Source organism: Carlito syrichta, unplaced genomic scaffold, assembly GCF_000164805.1.
Source record: "Carlito syrichta isolate Samal-C Ts95f unplaced genomic scaffold, Tarsius_syrichta-2.0.1 Scaffold312386, whole genome shotgun sequence".
Classification (NCBI taxonomy): domain Eukaryota; kingdom Metazoa; phylum Chordata; class Mammalia; order Primates; family Tarsiidae; genus Carlito; species Carlito syrichta.
This window is the reverse complement of record NW_007256482.1, coordinates 609,695-629,266: the sequence shown is the minus strand read 5'-3', so window position 1 is coordinate 629,266 and position 19,572 is coordinate 609,695. Positions and strand designations below refer to the sequence as shown.

Sequence of the window (19,572 nt, the reverse complement as noted above, 5' to 3'; positions counted from 1 at the left end):
ATTAAAATGTTCCAAAACTAGATAATAGTGATGGTTGCTCAATTCTGTGAATATATTAAAAATGGCTAAATTGTACACTTGAAGGGTGAAATGTACAGTATGTGAATTATATCTCAATAAAACTGTTGTTACAAAAAACCAGATCTAGAAAAAAATCGGACATTTTCCTTTTAAAATTTTTTTTCAAACAGTATCAACCATCTATGAAGAGACAGAAGCATATAATCTTCATTATACAGAGGCTTCCAACAAATCATTGTTAAGTTTTAGAAGACAGATCTCTAAAGGGAGAAGCTTCAATTATCTGAAAAATTTAATGATTGCCTGGTGATGCCAACTAAACGAATTTACTCTGTCAGGATTCTTTTTTTTTTTTTTTGAGTTGGAGTCTCACTCTGTCGCCCAGACTGGAGTGCAGTGGCCGCTCCTGGCCACCGCAGCCTCGACCTGCTGGGCTCCAGCGATCCTTCTGCCTCAGCTTTCCAGCCGGAAATTACAGGCATGCGCTACCACGCCCGGCTGATTTTTTGATTTATTGTAGCGATGAGGTCTCGCTGCCCAGGTGGGCTCTGAACCCGCGACTGTCAGGATTCTTACTGGTGAGTGTTGACAACATCAGTGAGCATCTTATTCAGAAACACACTCCCTCCCCCCAACTTTAACTCACTTAAACAGTTGGGTGATGATTCATAGAGTTTTTGCTCTTTCACTTGCTGAATGTGTGTAGGAAGCATTAACTCACTAGCAGGTGAGCCACCTCAAACCTTTCTGGAAGTCAGCAGGATATAAATCATAAATAAATATATTACCCACGAGCATGCACATTATGCTTCCTGGAGGCCTCCAGGATCAATACTCACTCCTTGCCAAAGCCCAAGGGCCTCCCACAGCAACGCCAACATTCTTCCTCATCCTTCCTCTTCCTTCTCCCTCCCATCTTTCGACTCCCCCTTTCCTCTCCTCCCCCTCTTCATCCTTCTTTTCAAGAGTTTTAGCCTAGTTAGGAAATCAGATTCTTGTATTTTCTGAAGGGAGATTTGAAAATACATCACACATTCCAGGCCAGAATCTTTTCCATTTGCTTCATGTCGAGATTTTCACTGGTTGCTTCTTTCCCCCTCCTCGCTTATCATCTTTCTTGCTCTCTGGGTAATACTTCAGAACATTCCCTCCCCAAAAAACGTTTTTATCATTCCGCGAGGACAATGGTATGATTCTTGCAGTCTTAGCCTTTATTTTCACAAAAGTTTGCCACTTAGTACTGCTTGTGATAAAAGATTAAAAATATAAGATTTGGTGTTGAATTAGGATTTCTTTGTTTTTAAATGAATCGCTTATATCTACTCCAAATGTATTGACATAGTTTTTAAAACCCACCTCTGTATTTAGTTGAGAAGAGATACTTGAAATAACTTGGGTCCTGCAAGCCCAACATTATGTAGACAGGCACTTGTGAGTTCCCATGAGCTATTTTATAATGTACATACTGGGGAGTTTGTGGGGAAGAAGTGCAGTCTGAGCTACTCAGAAAAGTTTTGGGCATTTATTTCAAACGTTCAGTACTTCCAAGGTATTTTATTCTCAAATCAAACATTCTTTCCAAATATCTCTTCATTTGGCCAAATTAGTATCTTTAACGTCATTTCAGAAACCAAAAGAGAACCAGCATGAAAACAGATCAGTCTCTGGCCAGGGTGCTCTCCAGCCCCGCCAGGGTTTTGTCTCTCAATAGAGGAATGGCTAGCAGTGTGACCCATTCCCCCAGATACTACACCGCCACTGGAGGGTCAGCAGATACTGACATGGGAGGGCGCCCCAATCTAACAGAGAGAAAAAAAACACACTGCACACCAGCTTGCATAATATGATCTTCATCTGTGTCAACAATTACATTTTTGTGTGTAAATAAATGCACAACGCTTAGAGAAAAAAACGGAAAGAATACAAAACAAATTGTTAACAGTGGCAATTACCCTAGAGAAGGAACTTTCACTTTACCCTCTGTATTGTTTGAATTGTTCCCAAAATGAGCATGTATTAACCTTTGGCATTTCAGAAAAAGCAGTAATGAAAAAAATAGATCAAACGAACAAACTGAAAAAGTCAGTCCTTGTTGCTTGTCTTCTCTTTTTCTTGTCCTGACTCCTCCATTTAAAAAAAAAAATCCAAGGGAGAGAACAATCTCATTCACCAGCATCCTGGAGGCCTTTAAGTTGCTAGGCGCGCTGGGTAAACAAGAGCTAAAATATATCCACTTTGTTGGGTAAAGTATCTTGGTTTTTGCTAGAGTGCATTTTTAATAGTTAACGTCATCACTCCTGAGAAAGATGGAATTTTTTTCTGAATGACAAAAGCTACTGATAGCAACTTGCATCTGCCTTTGTAACAACCTTTATTCTAATTTGTTCAATGTTTACAAAATTCTGAGGAGATGCAGAGGACACCCTATAAGATCCTACGTAGGTTCTTATTAAGAAAAACAAAACCAAAGCGTCTTCACTCAGTCTTCCGCTGGTAAAAACGTTGACAACAGTGGGCAGAACGCAAACCTCACATGTTTTGGCTTTCTTTATAAAGGGAAAGGCCATGGATGAGTTTCTAAATTTACATCTCCATCCCCAGAGATACCCTTCTAGTTGCTGATTCAGTTTCATCTCCTGAATACTGGGTCTTGGACAGAAATTCTGCATGGGCAGTCAGGATATTTGCTGTATTCCTAGCTGTTTTTTATTTTCTAGGTTTCCTTGGGATGCTCTCTAGATATCATTTTCCCTGAACAGAAATCACTTAACAACAGTGTTAAATAAATGCTGTCTGCTCTTCAAGGACAAGATATTATTGTCAAGTTTAATAGAAAAAAAATGTAAAACAGGCTTGTTGATTACAACTATGCAACAAAGCATATATATATGATGACAAAAATTAGAAATGCATTGTGAGACATAGCAACAAATCACGTTGCTGAATTGTTAACACAAAATTCAATACCATAAAAACTTTTCTGACTGATCTTCTTTGGACCAACTTGCTGCAGCCAGCAGGCTACTGATATGTTCACCGTCTGCTGTGACTATCTGAACTGTGGGCTTACTAACAAGCCTGCTGTGTTTGTGCCACACCTGCCTATGGCAGTCACCATTGCTATTGAAACCACATAATTTAAGTAGATATTAAGAACACAATAAAATATGAGTGTGTTTTTAAAAAGGTACTCATTCTATGAAAATTAAATCAAAAGCTTTAGAAAGACTTTATGGAAGCATGTTGCTTTAAAAATAATATCAAAATAGAGGTAGATAAGACTACCGTAAAAGACATTTTTAAAATGAAGCTGCTTCTGCACTCAGATTGCTTCAAAGCTGTCACTAAGAACTCATTCCACTTTAAAGAAACTGATGGAAGAAGGCAGATGGACACTCTGGATAGAATTCATGCAATAGCAATGAAAAGGAATATGAATTATTGTATCTATAAAATTCAGAGCAAGGGCCCTGACCCTATAACACAAAAGCACATTTCTATAATTTAAGGGTCAAACGTATATGTCACATTTTTGTTTTCCTTTTACATTGACATGCCTCAATAGCATTAGAGAAGACACTCCTTACTTTATAAAATTAAGAAGCCACCATTTTTAGCCCTCCTTAAAAACCACTTAAAATCGCCCTACCTTAATGGAACAGTTGTCAGATAAGGACAACTTATCACTTGGCTTAGCCCACCAGACCAGATGTTCCCCCATCTGCTTGCCTGCTGGTCACCTCCCTCTCACCTAGATGACTCTGCCACCTTGAGCTTGACATACACATTGGAAATGAAACCTCTTACATCCCTTATTCTCCTGTGGACCTGTGTCTTTTACTGGCATCACCCCCAACCTTACCCCAGACTGTCTTCCTCAAAACTTAAGGTAGGCTGGATTGAATTCTACCCTCTCCCGTTGACCTCTTCATCAAATCATTCTTCCATAATATCTCTACCTCTTTACTTAATTCCCTCTGTCAAGACCCTGGTATACATACTTCTCACCTTGGCTATTGATGTAATGGCCCCTTGAAGGGCTTCCCTACTTCCGGTCTCTCCCTTCACTAGCACAGATGAATCCTTGTTACTCTGCTCAAACATCTAAACTCCTCAGCCTGATATAATCTGGCTCAAATTTCAGCTTTATTACTCATCAGTCTTTTTCAAGCAGCCTCTACTCCAGGCTAACTAAATTTGTTGCTATCCCTTGTATGTAACCTGCATTTCCTTAACTATATCCTCTCCATCTTGCATACCCATTTAATATATATATGTATATATGTGGGGACCACCAAAAAGCTGGAATTACACTTGCAGTACACGTGGAATTTGTTCCTCTGGATCAAACAGTCAACTTAACTTTTTATCTGGAAGTTTTGAGAAGGTTGCATCACAATTTGTGGAAAAGACTTCCCAAGTTGTGACAAACAGGTGACCGGTTCTTCCACTATGACATCACACCTGCACACATTGCATGTGTGTTCAGCAGTTTTTGACCCAAAATGGCATGACTCCCCGTGTCCCACCCCCCCTATTCACTGGATCTCATCCCAAGAAACTTTGTTTCCCTGGATGAAAAAAGTACTTAAAGGGAAACGTTTTGCTGGTGTGGAAAAGGTGAAATCTAAAACCGCAGAAGCACTAAAAGGCATCAAAGTTGACAAGTTTAAAGACTGCTTTGAGCAGTGGAAAAAGTGTCTCGATAGGAGTATTGTGTCAAATGGGACCTACTTTGAAGGTGACTGAAGTTTAAACATGTAAGAATAAATACACAATTTTTAGTAAATAAATTCTGGGTTTTTTGGGTCCCCCACATGCACATATATATGTATGTGTATACATATATATTCTTTATGGATAAACTTCTAACCAATTTTCAAGGACCATCCCAAAGATCATTTCCCTGGAAAGCTTTCCCTGACCACTCAATTAGGAGATATCTCTACCTCTCAGAGTTCACCACACCAATGTATCTATTTTCTATAGGCACATATCATTGTCTGTCTTGTATCACGATTATTCATCTGCTAATTTCAAATGAAAGCTATAATAGCAGAGTTTCCCAACCCATGTTTCACAGAATGCTAGTTACATAAGAAGCTGATCAAATATATTTTTAAATTTTGCATTCTATAGCCTCACCTTAGAAACTTCAGTGAGTATGAAAGATAATGTGTACATATGAGGACTGTTATAAAGGTGGAATTTTCAGGACTTGATAAGGGAAGGCGGTATGGGACAATCAGAATGAATGATCCATAATGGCTCCTGGATTTCTGACTTGGGTGATGGGGAGGTGTCATTTACTGAGTGGGTGAGAGGAGATAGTAGAGGTGCAGTGTATCCAGTGGTGTATTTTGTTTGCAACAGTTGAAGTTAATATCTTAGATGAGATGAGGAAGAGAAAGACAAATGGCCAAACCTTATGATTTTTTCTCAGTCCTCATCTTTCTTAAACCCCCCACGAATTTTGACATTGTTTAGAACAACCACCTCCTGGAAACACGCTCCTCCCTCTTCCCAGGTGATCTGTTCTCTCTGAATCCCACTCCTCATGCTGCTGGTTTCCTTCCTCGCTTCCAGGGAATATCTAAATCCTAAGTCCTGCTCTGCACTTTTCCTTTGGCAGCCTTGTCCTTTCTGTGGGCCTCAATGACAATGGCAACAACAATAATTTATCCTCAGTCCTAACTATTCTATTTTCTGCTGGAGATTTCCACCTGGATGCTTTGAGATCACCTTGAACACAGCAGGTGCAAAACGAGACTCATCCCTAATACCCAAACCCTGTCTAGCACCTCACTTTCTTGCCTGTCTCAGCCACTCAGGCTTCCCATTTCCAAAGAGGCAAGAAGCAGGTGGATTCTTCCTCCCTTAGGAGTCCCATCTTTCTTAGTTCCGTTGCCTTTGCTCTCACTCTGTTTCTCATCTGGTCTACCTTTCTCCAGTCTTCCTCCTCTCAGCTCCTCTCTGAGCATCGCAGCCCAAGTCATCTTCCTAATGCATATGTCTGCTTTTGGCATTTCCCCATTTCAAAAAGTGTCCAGTGGCTTTCTGTTGGAAACCCAGCTTTCAGAGACCTTACAACTTTGTTGTACCAGTCTGTCTTATTTTTCCCTCTGATTGTATACATACACTTCATATACTGCCCAACCAAGTCAAACCACTCACTGGTCCCCAAATACATCCTCCACTTTCCCACCCTCATGCCTTCACTTCCCCCTTGGAAAGCACTCTCTCCATCTTAGTTTATAGAAATTCTACCCACTTCTCAAGACTCAGGTAAGATGCCTCTTCCTCCTTGAAACCTTCTCTAATCATCTCAAATGGAAGGTGTTCCCTTCTTCCCTGAACTTCCAAAATGATTTACTTGTATCGCTTTCGTGTCGTTTATTATAACCTGCCTTCTATTATAGTAATTTGGGTAGATACCTTTGCTTTTCTTTCCTACTGTAACCTCTTCATGCAAGAATTGTCTTATTCTCATAATACAGTGGAAAGAGCACTGGCCTGGGAGTGAGGAGACCTGAATTTCAGTCCTTGCTCTGCTGCTAATAAGCCCTGTGACCCTGGACAGCTTAACTCATAAAGAAACAGAACTTAGTATCTAATGTATCAGATGAGTTCTGAGTCCAAAGTTGAAAAGAATTGTGCTGAGAAGGAGGGAGATGGGCAGTGGGCTTTCAAGGACCTAGAATTGGCATTAAGTTAAAACAAATTAAGTTTGAATTATGCATGTCACCATTTCCCAATAAATGAGTCATATAACTTATTCTCTGATGACACTGAGGGGAAAAAAATCAAATTTCTGGGGTTGTCCTTATAGCACATGGGTATTGCCAGTCTTCTGCTTTCTGGCATGTTTTCCCTCCAGCCCCAAGACAGGCTCAGTTCTTAAAATTTACTTGTGGATTAGTTGTTAAAACTCTTTAGATAACTCAAAAAACAACAGATGCTAGAGAGAATGCAGAGAAAAGGGAACACTTCTACACTGTTGGTGAGAGTGCAAACAACCTCTGTGGAAAATAGTTTGGTGATTCCTAAAAGATCTAAAAATCAACCTTCCATATGACCCTACAATCCCCCTTTCTGGGAATATATCTGGAGGAACTCAAATCACTCTGTGAGAAAGATACCTGCACAAGCATGTTTATTGCAGCATTATTCACAATAGCAAAAACATGGAACCAACTGTGCTGACCACTGAAAGAAGACTGGGTTCTTTTTTTTTTAATGTTACATATACACGATGGAATATTTTACAGCCATAAAGAAGAACAAAATTATGAACTTCGCAGCAACTTGGAAAAAAAAAACTCTTCAAGCATTTCCTTGTGGAAATGAAGGTACTAATCATCGTAGGGCAGCATGATTAACATACTGTTAGTCTGTAAATGCTATTTAGCCCAGAGTGCACCTGAGTTAAGGTAGAATCTGTTGCTAATGTGGACATACTTGATCTACAAGTGACTTATGTCAACATTTAGCTCACTTGCCCCACTCTCATCCCCATTACTTGAGGTCCTGATGTGAAAGCCATAGGCCTATTGTTTGAGTGGAAAGTGGAGTGGTGAACTATAATTTTTAGAAATTCTGTGGAAATTAGAAGTAGCTTAGGTTAGAGGTACAGGAATTACAGAGCCATTATTTCTTTTTCCATTCAATATTAATTCCCAATCTACATCCCAGGTTGATGCACTTCATCCCACTGGCTCAGCGTTTCTCAGCCTCTGCACCATTAACATGTCAGGCTTCATAATTACTTGTTGTGGAAACTGTCCTGTTCAGTGTAGGATGTTTAGCTGCCGCCCTGGTTTCTAGTCACTAAAGGTTAGTAGCACCCACCTCCCTTCCCAGTTACGCCAACCAAGCATGTCTCCAGGCACTGCCAAATGTCCCCTGAGTGGCAAAATCATCCCCAGTTGAGAACAACTGGACTCTGCAAAGATTCCCAAATTTTCTGTGCTTCAGAATCACAGAGGGAGTCTGTCAAAAATGCAGGTTTCTGGGCCCCTCAAAAATTTTAGTCCTAGACGGGCTCAGTGGCTCAGCCTGTAATCTCAGCACTTTGGGAGGCCGAGGTGAGTGGATTGCCTGAGCCTGCGGGTTCGAGACCCGCCTGGACAACTTGGTGAGACCTCATCTCTACAATAAATCAAAAAATTAGCCGGGCGTGGTAGCGCGCGCCTGTAGTTCCGGCTACTCAGAAGGCTGAGGCGGAAGGATCGCCGGAGCCCAGCAGGTTGAGGCTGCGGCGGCCGGGAGCGGCCACGGCACTCCAGTCTGGGCGACAGAGTGAGACTCCAACTCAAAAAAAAAAAAAAAAATTTTAGTCCAGTGAGTGCAGGATGAGGACTGGAAAACTACATTTTTAATAAGCATTTTTAACTGATATAGGTGGTCCTTGGCAAACTGAAGAATGCAACAAGGAAGAGGTAATGCAGCAAATAAACCTCTTTCCAAAATGCAAATATTCTACATTCTGCTGCACTGAGGGAGTAGGAAAGCTGACTGGTGGATGATAGCAGGCAGCTTCAGGGAAGAAGGCAGGCCTTCTCTTCTGAATGCCATAAGGAAAGACTTAGGGAAGAAAGTTCCACCAGGGAGGCACTGCTAGCCAGGACAAAGTATGCCAAAGGGATGTGGTGAAATGCCAAAAGCAAATTCAGTTTATTATAATTTTTATTTGCCTAAAGGCACCGCTGGACTTTCGAAAGTCCATTCTCTCCCCCCCACCTGGGGGCCTACTCTGTGCTAAACTTTTCTACATGTACTTTCTCATTTCATCCTCTCCCTAACCATATGAGAAAGCTTGTCGAGTTTTAGTATTTCTCTGGAAAATTTCATTGTCCCAAATAACTGCTGTACAAACTAACTTTTGATCCACCATCTCTTCACAAAACAGGAACAGCCTGTACTAATCCTGGAGCTCGGCTACCCTTTAAAATTCTTTGCAACATTGTTAGGATGAGAAAAACTCTCTGAGTGGAGAAGGCAGGATCCTTGTCTTGAACCTCACCCAGCCCCCAGTAGTCTTTGTCCCTTTACATAAAAGAATGGAGTCAGGGCAACCCCTTCATGTCCCCTCCCACTGTGGGAGCCTCTCTGTCCTCTCAATAAATCTGGCTTTCTCACTTAAAAAAAAAAAAAGAAAGGAGTCCTAGTAGGTTTGACAAAGAGGACACTCAGTTTTTCTCCCAAGTATTCTGAAGTGCAAAATGAAGATAAAGGGGTTAGGAATGACTTTACATTCCCAAGCCACAGGTGGTGTGCAAACCTGGCAACTTTCAGAGACACATAGGTGATATAAGTGAGTGAAGCTGGGTGGGACGGAGGTGGGGAGTCTATATCCATGGTTTAGATCACTCTCCCGGTGATGGAACTGTCATATTGGGATCCAGGACTGGCTCGGTCCCATCCATGTGATGGCACTGTATTTGCTTTAGAGTAGAATGGAAGTAAAGGAAGTCATGTTGGGGAAATGACCCAAAGGTCATTAGAGTTGTAGCAGATGGATGAAGATGTGGGCCAATCCATGCACAGTGTGCAAGTCCTGGTCCAGCATGGACCCACTGCCATCGACAGGGACATCCTTGAACAAAAGGGTGAAACTCTCAGAGTCAATGCTCTTGGGCTCCTTGCCACTCTTCATATTCTCTTTCCCTCCTCAGTGCTATTTTAAGACAAGTTTCCCATTAAAAAAAAGTTTTATAATGATCTTCTTAAAAAGCATGCCCAGCATTTTAATAAAGTAGAGACATTTTGAATAGCACATCTCATTCAGTGAGTGAGGAAAGATGAAGCAAGATGGTGGCAGAAAATAGCACTGTACGCAGAACTGGGAGCTCTTGTCTGGGCTCCACCTCTAAGTAGAGGTGTGGCTTGAAGCAAGTCACTTTGCATATCTGAACCTCAGTTTCCTCAACTGTAAAATGAAGGGTTTGAACTGGCTGATCTTTAAGATTCTTTCTTGCAGTTAATACTGCAGTGTCCAGAGGTATGGAAAGACTGGGCCAAAAGATGTGTGAAGGTCTAAAGAGAATGACGAGAGAACAGGTCAAAACTGCCAGAATTTTCCTCAGTTCTAACAGAATCTACTATCACATCTACTCCAAGAAAGAAACAGGAAGGAAAATGTAACACCCTCAATGCCAAGTTGTCAGTTTTAGCTAGAATTGTTTCCTCCCACCGGTAGTACCTCCCTCTCTACTGCCAATAACTTAGAAATAAGATAAATTAACAGAAACAGAAAGCCACCTCCCTTAGTTGTGGGTACTTGAACCAGGTCACCCAGCTCAGTCTTCATTGTGTGTAAACCATGGGACTATCTCTCTAGGGGTTTGCTAGAGTTACAAATCTGTCTCTCAAGGTTAGAGGTGCCAGACCATCTATGTCCGTGGCAAGACCTTTTTTCTTGGCTCTTTTGTCCAGAGAGAATAGAGTAGGTTTAACTCCTGTCACTTCTGTTGAACACCAAGCCCAGTCTGGCTTGGTAACCAGACCATGTGAGCAGTTCCATGTTCCCACAATCCCAGCCACCATCACTCACCTCTTCCAACCTTGGCCTGCCGCCTGGACCCACCCATCCTCTTCCCTGGAACTCTATATTTGGATGCTGTTCCACAGCCCGACTTCTCTAAAACGTACCACCTCCATCCATACCAGTGTAACACACTGCTTTCTGCCTTACTGGTAAAGTCAGCTCAGTGTTAGTAAGAGGGTGCAAAGGTAGAAGTTAATGCATCCTTAAAGAGCACTTTTTCTCTTCTCTGCTAAAGTAAAGAGCCTAAAAATTATTTTTTCCAGGAAATTTTTTCTAACTAAAAGAGAGCTTAATAGTAAGGGATTTCAGACAGGTAGGAAAGAAGGTCTGGTGTCGGGATTTTGAACAATATTTTGCTCAAATCTCTTATTTTATATATGAGAAAAAAAGGTCTAGAAGGTAAAGTGACTCATCAAAGATCACATAACTCGTTAGTATCAGAATCATTACTTTAACCCAGGTCTCCTAACTCCTACACCTGTTCTCCCCAGTGGAAAAGATACATGGGGTAAACATAACATTGTGGTATTGCGGGCTACATCTAGTCTAGACAATAGATAACTGACAATACTAGCATATTGCTTCAATAATGAGATACAACATTAGATGGGGAAGATGGATAGTAAAAGTATACTGTGAGATTTACAAAAGAAGTAAATAAAAATCTTTCAACACAAATTCCAAATAGGAATTTTGTACACAAAGCTGATGGTCCCAATACCCAAGAAGGCCTATATAGGCAAATACAATTGCAATAAATATTCTTGAGAACAATTATGGGTTGAATTATGTCTCCAAAAAGATATATTCATGTTGTAACCCCCAGAACCTGTGAGTGTGACCTTATTTGGAAATGAAGTTTTTGCAGATGTAATCAAGTTAAGTAGAGGCTATACCAAATGAGGCTGGGCCCTAATCCAATAACTGATGTTCTTTTAAAAAGAGGGAAATTGGCCACAGACACAGAGAGAGAGAGTTTTATGTGAAGACAGAGGCCGAGATTGGAATGCTGCACCTACAAGCCAAAAAACACCGAGAATTGCTGGCAACCACCAGAAGCTAAAAGCGGCAAGGAAGGATTCCTCCCCTGGAACTTTTAGACAGAGCATGGCCCTGCTGGTACCTTGATTTTAGATGTCTAGCCTCAAGAACTGTAAGAGAATAGATTTCTGTGGTTGCAAGCCACCCAGTTGTGGTATTTGTTACAGAAGCCCTAGGAAACTAAAACAGTTTGGGGAAACTGTTGGCTGAGCTGGGGCTAAAGTGAAGAGATTGAAATTATGCAAATGAATGCAACCAGGCAAGTTCCAGTGGTTGTTCCTATAATTCTGCACACTAGAATGGAGTCCTTCATCTACACTACTCCATTCCTACATTCTAAGACTGCCTGTTTTGCTTTAAGGTAAGTGATAGGGTGCGATGAAGAGAAACACTGGAGTGAGACAAACCTGGATAGGAATCCTCAGTCTGTTACTTTCTAGTTGTAAAGTGTGATACAGATCGTAAACTCTTGTGGTTTCAGTGTCCTTACCTGAAGAATACAGCCTTCCACAGTGGGCTGTTGTGAGAACCACTGTAGTTGCCTATCGAAGCTCTGTCAGGTTTAGTTTCTTTGCCTCTGCTTTACTAAGTCTTTGAACCAAGCTGGGGCTTGGGAATTGGGAAAGGAAAGCAATATTATAAACACTTACTATAGAAGAAAGGAGTCCAAGAACCATTACATATTGGGCTAGGAGCAACCTTCAAAGCCACATAGGCCAATTCTCTCATTTTAGAGAGGAGGGCACTGGCCATGTTGTCTATTTTCCACACTCAACTGTCTATGTTGGGGACCTGGGAAACCTTTAAGTGAATGTTTGTTGATGGATGAAGTGACTTGGAAGTCCTCATACGAAAATGAGGCTTAGTCTTTTTTTTTCTTGATTTGGACTCTCACTCTGTCACACAGGCTGGAATGCAGTGGCATGATCACGACTACCACATCTTCAAACTCTTGGGCTCAGGCGATCCTTCCTCTTCAACCTCCTGTGTAGCTGGGACTACAAGTGCCCACCACCATGTAGAGATAAGGTCTCCCTGTGTTGCCTAGGCTGATATCAAACTCCTGAACTCAAGCAATTCTACCACCTCAACCTTCCAAAGTGCTGGAATTATAGGTGTGTGCTACCATACCCCACCAAGACTTCGTCTTATGGTGGGAATTAAGCCACCATTTGACACCATTTAATGGGCTTCACCCATATCACTACTTTGCCCAGACCTGGGTCTGACCATCCCATTCCTGGCTTAGTATCTCTCAAAGAATGATTTTCTTTTTTTAATTTTTTTTATTTTAGAGATATGAGGTACAATTCAGGATGAGGTATTCAAGCAGTCATTACACCGATAAAATTTGGATCTCTCTTAAGAATGATTTTCTAAACCTAAGAAAAACCTTCTGGACATTGGCCTAGACAAAAAATTTATAATGAAAACCCCAAAAGCAAATGCAACAAAAACAAAAATAGACAAATGGAATTTAAATTAAAAAGCTACTGCATAGCAAACAAAATAATCAACAGAGTGAACAGAAAACCTACAGAATGAGAGAAAATATTTTCAAATTATGTCCCTGATAAAAGACTAATGTCCAGAATCCATAAGGAACTCAAACAATTTAACAAGAAACAAAAACTACCATTAAAAACTGGGCAAAGGACACGAACAGACATTTCTCAAAAGAAGACATGTAAGTGGCCAACAGACACATTAAAAAATGCTCAGTATCACTAATTATCAGATAAATGTAAATTAAAACCACAATGAGGTATCACCTTACACCAGTCAGAATGGCTATCATTTAAAAGTCAAAGAACAGATGTTACTGAGGATACAAAGAAAAGGAAATGCTAATACACTGTTTGTGGGACGGTAAATTAGTTCAACCCCTATAGAAAACATATGGAGATTTCTCAAAGAGCTAAAAATAGAACTACCATTTGACCAAGCAATCCTACTACTGGGTATCTACCCAAAGGAAAAGAAATTATATAAAAGAAGACAAAGACACTTGCATTCATATGTTCATTGCAGCACTACTCACAATAGCAAAGTCATGGGACCAACCTAAGTGCCTATTAACAGATGACTGGAATAAGAAAATGTGGTACATATACACCATGGAATACTATGCAGCCATGAGAAGAAATGAAATCATGTCCTTTGCAGCACTTAGCCATTGTCCTAAGTGCTGAGTTTGTTAACTCAGAAACAGAAAACCAAATACCACGTGATCTTACTTATAAGTGAGACTTGGGTGCTATACATCGCTTTGCTTTTGAATGACCTGTGTGGACTTAAAAAAATTATTTGTCTGTGGTTCAGTTCTCCTATAGCGGTATTGACCTTGATAGCTTCTGAGTCTCTTCCATCTTTCAAAATTAAGATTCTATAAAAATGAATAAAGTAAGCTTTTCTATGTATTTTTACTTTGTAATAGAGGTAGTTTACTGGTATTACACATCATGGCTACTGGCAATCTCGTGTCGTTCATCTGGGTCACGGGGTCAGCATGTTTCCTGGGGTCAGTTATCGTTGCCAGGAAAAGACAGATGGTGTCCTCATTAAAAATCTAAAATGCCAGCAGAGGTACTCCCCAGGGAAACCGAAGATCACACAGCAACTCTTTAAACATTAAAATTGTACAGGTTGTGTGGGGATGGGGAGGTGGCAGGAGGTACAAGAGGAGAGGAGAGAGGCAAGGCAGGGGGTAGAGGATGGTTAGGTGAAAGGAAGATGGGTGCAGACAGCACAGGTGTGGACAGTCACTTGTTTTCTCGTGAGTGCTTGGCACACACCTAAGCTTGACAAATGAGGATGTGCTTATGAAATCTGAGTGGACACATGAAAGTATTTCCATTATATGTGGGGGAGGGCAAGAGCTAAGTGTCCCATACATTTATCTTCTTTAGAGGTTTCAGTTATCCATTTGCCAAGACTGCCCCAAGCTTGCTCTCTCTGTAACCCTTCCAGCATTTATTTGGCCTTCATTGAGATCCTAATTGTGTTTGTGATGCAGTTATTTGGTTATACCTTCCGATCAGACAGCTAGTCTTATAGGACTGTCCGCCTACATATTAGTACCAATTAGATATCATTACTTTAAATTTAGTATGTCAAAAGCAAATTTAAAATGAGTTCCCTTCCTAACTCACTCTGTTCTCATTGTGGGCATCACCAATGTCATTCCAAGATTTAAACTCAGAAATTTTTTTCCCACCACTAATGCCATTTCAAGATTTAAAGTTGGAAGATTTTTTTCCACCCCTCACAACCCTCCATCAATAACCATTCTCAACCTCTATCAACAACAACAATAACAAACTCATCAATCTACCCACTGCTTCATAAATGTGCGCTATTCTATTATTTGTATTATGATATTATCCAATCAGTCCCCTGGGTTGAGGCTTTTCTCAGGGTCTCTTGAATTCATCTTCTTTCTCTCCTCTCCACCTTAATCCCTGTTTTCATTCCCTCATGCCCGAACTCTCAGAGTATCCTTCTCACTGGCCTCCCAGTCTCCAATTTTCCCCTGCTTCACTCCATGTCAAATAAATCAACAGACTGATCTTTTTAAAAAGTATTTTCATCAAGTCATGGTTTGCCGCCAAACTTAGGTGGGTTCCCACCGACCAGTCAGGATGTTTACAACCTCTTCCTGTGGTGTCTAAGAGCTTCTGGCAACTCCTGCCCTGGCCCTCCCTCCCCCAAGCTACTCAAGATATATATCTGTCTTTATTCAACTCATACTTGTTTGAGCACTAAAGATGTGCCAGCCCCTCCCTCTTTTGCCCACTTCCTTCCTCTTCAATAATGCCCAATAATGCTCCCATGTAGCCACCACAGTGACTTTGCTCCCATTCTCGCCCTACCAGGAATCTCCTCCTTTCTGCCAACTCAGAACTGATATTTCTTCCAAGATAGACTTTCTCCTGAAGGTTCCTCACACAAATGAATCCCAGACCATAATAACCTTTCCCTTTTTTTGGGTTCCCTCAGCATTCTCACACTAGATATCTATTGCTAAGTATTACTCTCTTATTATTTCACATGCATTTATTGATCTCCCCGACTGAAATTTGAGCTCCAAAAGAGCAGGGGCCAAATCTTCATTTGCCCAGATCTTGATTGATGCAAGGCCGGTAAGGACCTTGATTTTGCACGTAGCCCATGGACAAGGCCTACTTGCTGCAGCGTAGGCAATAAAGGCAAAAACAAAAAGAAAAAAAAAAAGGACTGAAGAGCGAAGGCGAGCTCCTAGCACAAGGTTAGAGACTCAGACGTGTTTTGAGAAATGTCTGTTAAATACTGAAATTAATTTTTAAAAAACAATTGAAGCCCCTTACACACCATGTGCTTCTCTAGCACAGAAATTTCTGCTGTATTCATCCAGAATAGGACAGCCAGTATAACCTATTAGGTCTCGATCACTAATTAGATTTGAAATCCTTGACTCTTCTCGGCCAGAATGCTACATCCAGTAGGGAAAAGCGATGCCATCAGCTGCCTCTATCAGAATTTGCCCCTTCACCTGTCAACTACCGACAAGTTAGCACTAGTTCATGCCCTTGAACCAGAGGTTTTCTGATTCCTGTAAAGTCAGTTATTTGTAGGGAAATGTGTAAATCCCAGCTCCCTTCCCCCTTGGTTCAGTTGCATAAAGTCTTGCCCAAACCTAGAACCCAGACAGGCAACATTAGGCTTCTTGCAGAAAGCAGAGAAGGTGTCCCTTTCCCCAGAAGTTCTTAGGAGTGCAGAGAGGGAAGTGGACTTACCCTCACACAGTAGTTCATGCCCATTCCCAACAGGTGCTGCAGAAAGTGCTTGTCCTGCTTGCTCCTGAGGGCTGGCTCCCCAGGGCCGGGAAGCGGACACACATCGGGGGTAAAAGCGGGTGCCCTCTGTCCCGCCAGGTCCGGCTGCTGCGGTGCTGCAGACCCGGTTCCACTTAGGCTGGCCTCCGGGGAAGCGGGGCTGCTGGGAGCCGGGTCCCGGCTTTCCTGGAGCTTCAGCCGGGGCACCTCTTTGGTACCCAGGCAAAAGTTTTTCAGACTCAGCAAAGTGGCCGGGTTGGCCAGCTTCATGCTCGCCATGCGAGGGATCAAGGTGCACAGTGGGGTGGGGCTCTCCTGGGACGGCAAGGTGGCATCTTCAGCCGGCAGGTGAGGTGCCAGGACGGGGTAGGGAGGCTGCGAGCCCTTGTTCCCGACCGAGCCTCCGGGGCTGCCTTCGTCCAGGGACGTGATGGACTCGTTCCGAAAGCGGCTGTACTTGGCCCTGTGCAGCATCCCGGGGTGCCCGAAGAGTCCTACATACAGCACGAGTCCTGCCAGGCTGTCCCGGCCGCGTTCTCGCATAGCCTTGGCAGTGCTGAAACAGGATACTGTTGCATAAATCGCCCGGTCGTCTGGCAGATAAACGGTAGGGACATCAGATGCCTCAGCACCCCGTGCGACTCGCGGCCGCCACCTCTCTAAGTCTGCTCTCGCCTCGCCCGCCTCGACTCCCGGCCCCTGAAGGGTGACAGCCCGGGGCTGAGGGCGGGGGTGGGGGAGAACGCCTCCCCAGCTCTGATTTCAGCCCCTCCCTGGCCCAGGCGGCGGCACCCGGGGTCCTCGCCTTGGATTCCTCGCTGGGAGAGCCCGGACCCGGACTCCCGGCGCGGGGGTCGCTCACCGCCAACTCTTGGGCACAGAACCGGGCAGAGCCCCGGCCAGCCGGTCCCGCCGCATCTCTCGCCTTGCAAGAGTCCAGGAAAAATATTGAGCGCCCCTCCCCACCCCACCCCAGTCTCCCCCTTTGCACACAGGAACTTTCAAACCTGCTCCCTTCAAGCTCCCACAGGGCGGGGCAATGACTGGCCTATTAACCCTTTATTTGTTCCTGGGATTGTTCATTTAAAAAGGAAAAAAAAAAATGTATCTCTGAGTCAAAGGCCCTTCTGCCTGGGTTCGTTGATTCTGATGGCTGCCCTCTCTTGGAAGATCTTGTCTTGCATCCCGTTCTGGGCCACAGGCCAGGAGTACTAGTGACGGGCGCTGCTCCGCATTGTTTCACTTGCAATCTGTCCGTGCTCCTCGGACCCCCTCCCGGCCCGCCCACCCCTCGCTCGGTGGTCCCCTCCCTCCTGGACGCCTCTCGGAGCTCTTTTCTGAAGCCCCCTTGCTGCAGAAGGCTGAGATGTGCAGGATGAGACGCAGAGTGTTGAAATTTTTATGAATGAACTTTGCCGAATGAATTTCTCTGTGTGCAAGCTAATAAATCTGTGAATGAAGCTGAGAATAGCTGTAATTGACTGACGGTCTCAGGGGTGCTTGGTTTTTATCCAATCAGGCGGCAGCTTGATGACTCATGCACCATAAATATACTAAACTAGTAGCCCGGAGAAATAAAGCTGCGGGGAGAGGAGGGAGATTTTATTTTGTAGTATCTGATGAATGGGTTAAAAGGGAAAGCGATCTTTGCTACAGATCGTCAGTTAGCTGGGGAGCAGTAGGTTAAAAGATCTATTTTCTTTCTTGTTGAGATGGCCGGGAGAGCCAAGCAGAAGCGCTAAAAATTAGATCCATTGTTCCAGGGATATTAGGACATATGGTTCACAACTCCTGTGGGAAGCTGTGATGCATTTTTCTTAGAAATATAGTTCTTTTTTTATTGATTGTTGGTTCCATCTTCCGTCTGGTGCAACTTCCTGTACCTATCAAATGCTTCCTGAAGACATGATGACAACTGCAGAGGCTTAGCACACAGGAAGCCAAACTCGGAGCTGGGAAAAGGAAATGCAGGTTCTTTAGGAATGAAGAGGAAACCGCTGAAACACTGGGGGTGGGGTGGAAATCACATATAGGAAGGTAAGAACATCTCAGCTGAGGGTTGCTTTATACCATGGTCCAAGGCTCTGGCATCTGAAAGTGTTTGTAAATTCAAAAATTAAAGCAAACTGGGAAGCAGGGATGCCACCCTCATTATCTTATTGACCCCAAGGCTGCATTAGGCTCATGTGTATTCATGACTTTGGTAGAGCCTGAGCTCCCTTGAGATCCAAACACAGGTTCTCAATTAAATGACTGAGTCTGACCAGCAGAAAAGGCATCTTCACTGGCTTCCTGCTTCAACACGGAAATAATGTACCTTTTCACTTCCTGTCTGCCAAGCCTGCTGGGGGGATTTTTCCCAGGGAAGGTCTTTATCTTCATAAATCTTCCTTTCAACCTTTGTTGATCTTTCCCTTTCCCCACATCACCTCCTGGCTAAACTGAGGAAAGTGGCTACATCATTTGGACCCCACATCCCTGGGGCTGAGGAGACAGGCTCTGGGCAAGATTGTGAAGTAACCAATTTGGTATCTGTTGTTCCTCCTCATTCCTCTCTTTCTTCACCTTGCAATTCTTCCCCTCCCTTGGGTCTCTGCTTTGCTTATTCCATGTTATGACCTACCCCCCATGCCACCTTGAGGAAGTTACTTTACCTCTCTGTGCCTGAATATTCTCATCTGTCAGGAGCAGCTATCTAATGGGGATATTATGAGGGTTTATGAGATAATACTAAACCCTGTAAAGTCTTTGCCCAATGCTCCATGCAGAGCCTGCCTCACTAAGCACATGTAGGCCATCTAAAGGAAGACTGTTGAACCCCCTGAAGCTTTTATCCTTGCCCCTATGGCATAGAGTCTATGCCATTCTAGGTAATTAAAAAGAAAAATTAGCACAAAGTGGGAAAAGCCAAGAAGATCAATACTATCCAAAGAAAACTATTTCCTAACAATCATGTGGACCAGGAGAAAGTGGGGAAGGAGAGAAGCCAGCATGGCTGGTGCAAATCCTTACTGAGGTCTTATGACTACAGGACCAGGTAGGCACCATGCTGTCTGCAATCCAAGGGCTTAGACTGGTCTATATTCCTCTGGAAAACTGAGTCCTGGGAAGGTTGGAAGGGTGGGTACCAGTTAAGGTAAGGAAGCAGTC

At 43.0% G+C, this 19,572-nt stretch overlaps 1 protein-coding gene across 1 annotated transcript in view; it reads right to left on the bottom strand.

Moving 5' to 3' along the window:
* Positions 1–19,572, bottom strand: part of SHC4 (SHC adaptor protein 4) — a 146,208-nt gene that overhangs the window by 116,366 nt on the left and 10,270 nt on the right. The window contains exon 2 of the mRNA XM_008069899.2: positions 16,384–17,399. Coding sequence (XP_008068090.1) covers positions 16,384–16,965 — 582 coding nt within the window. The 5' untranslated portion in view covers positions 16,966–17,399. The remainder of the gene's footprint in view (positions 1–16,383; positions 17,400–19,572) is intronic.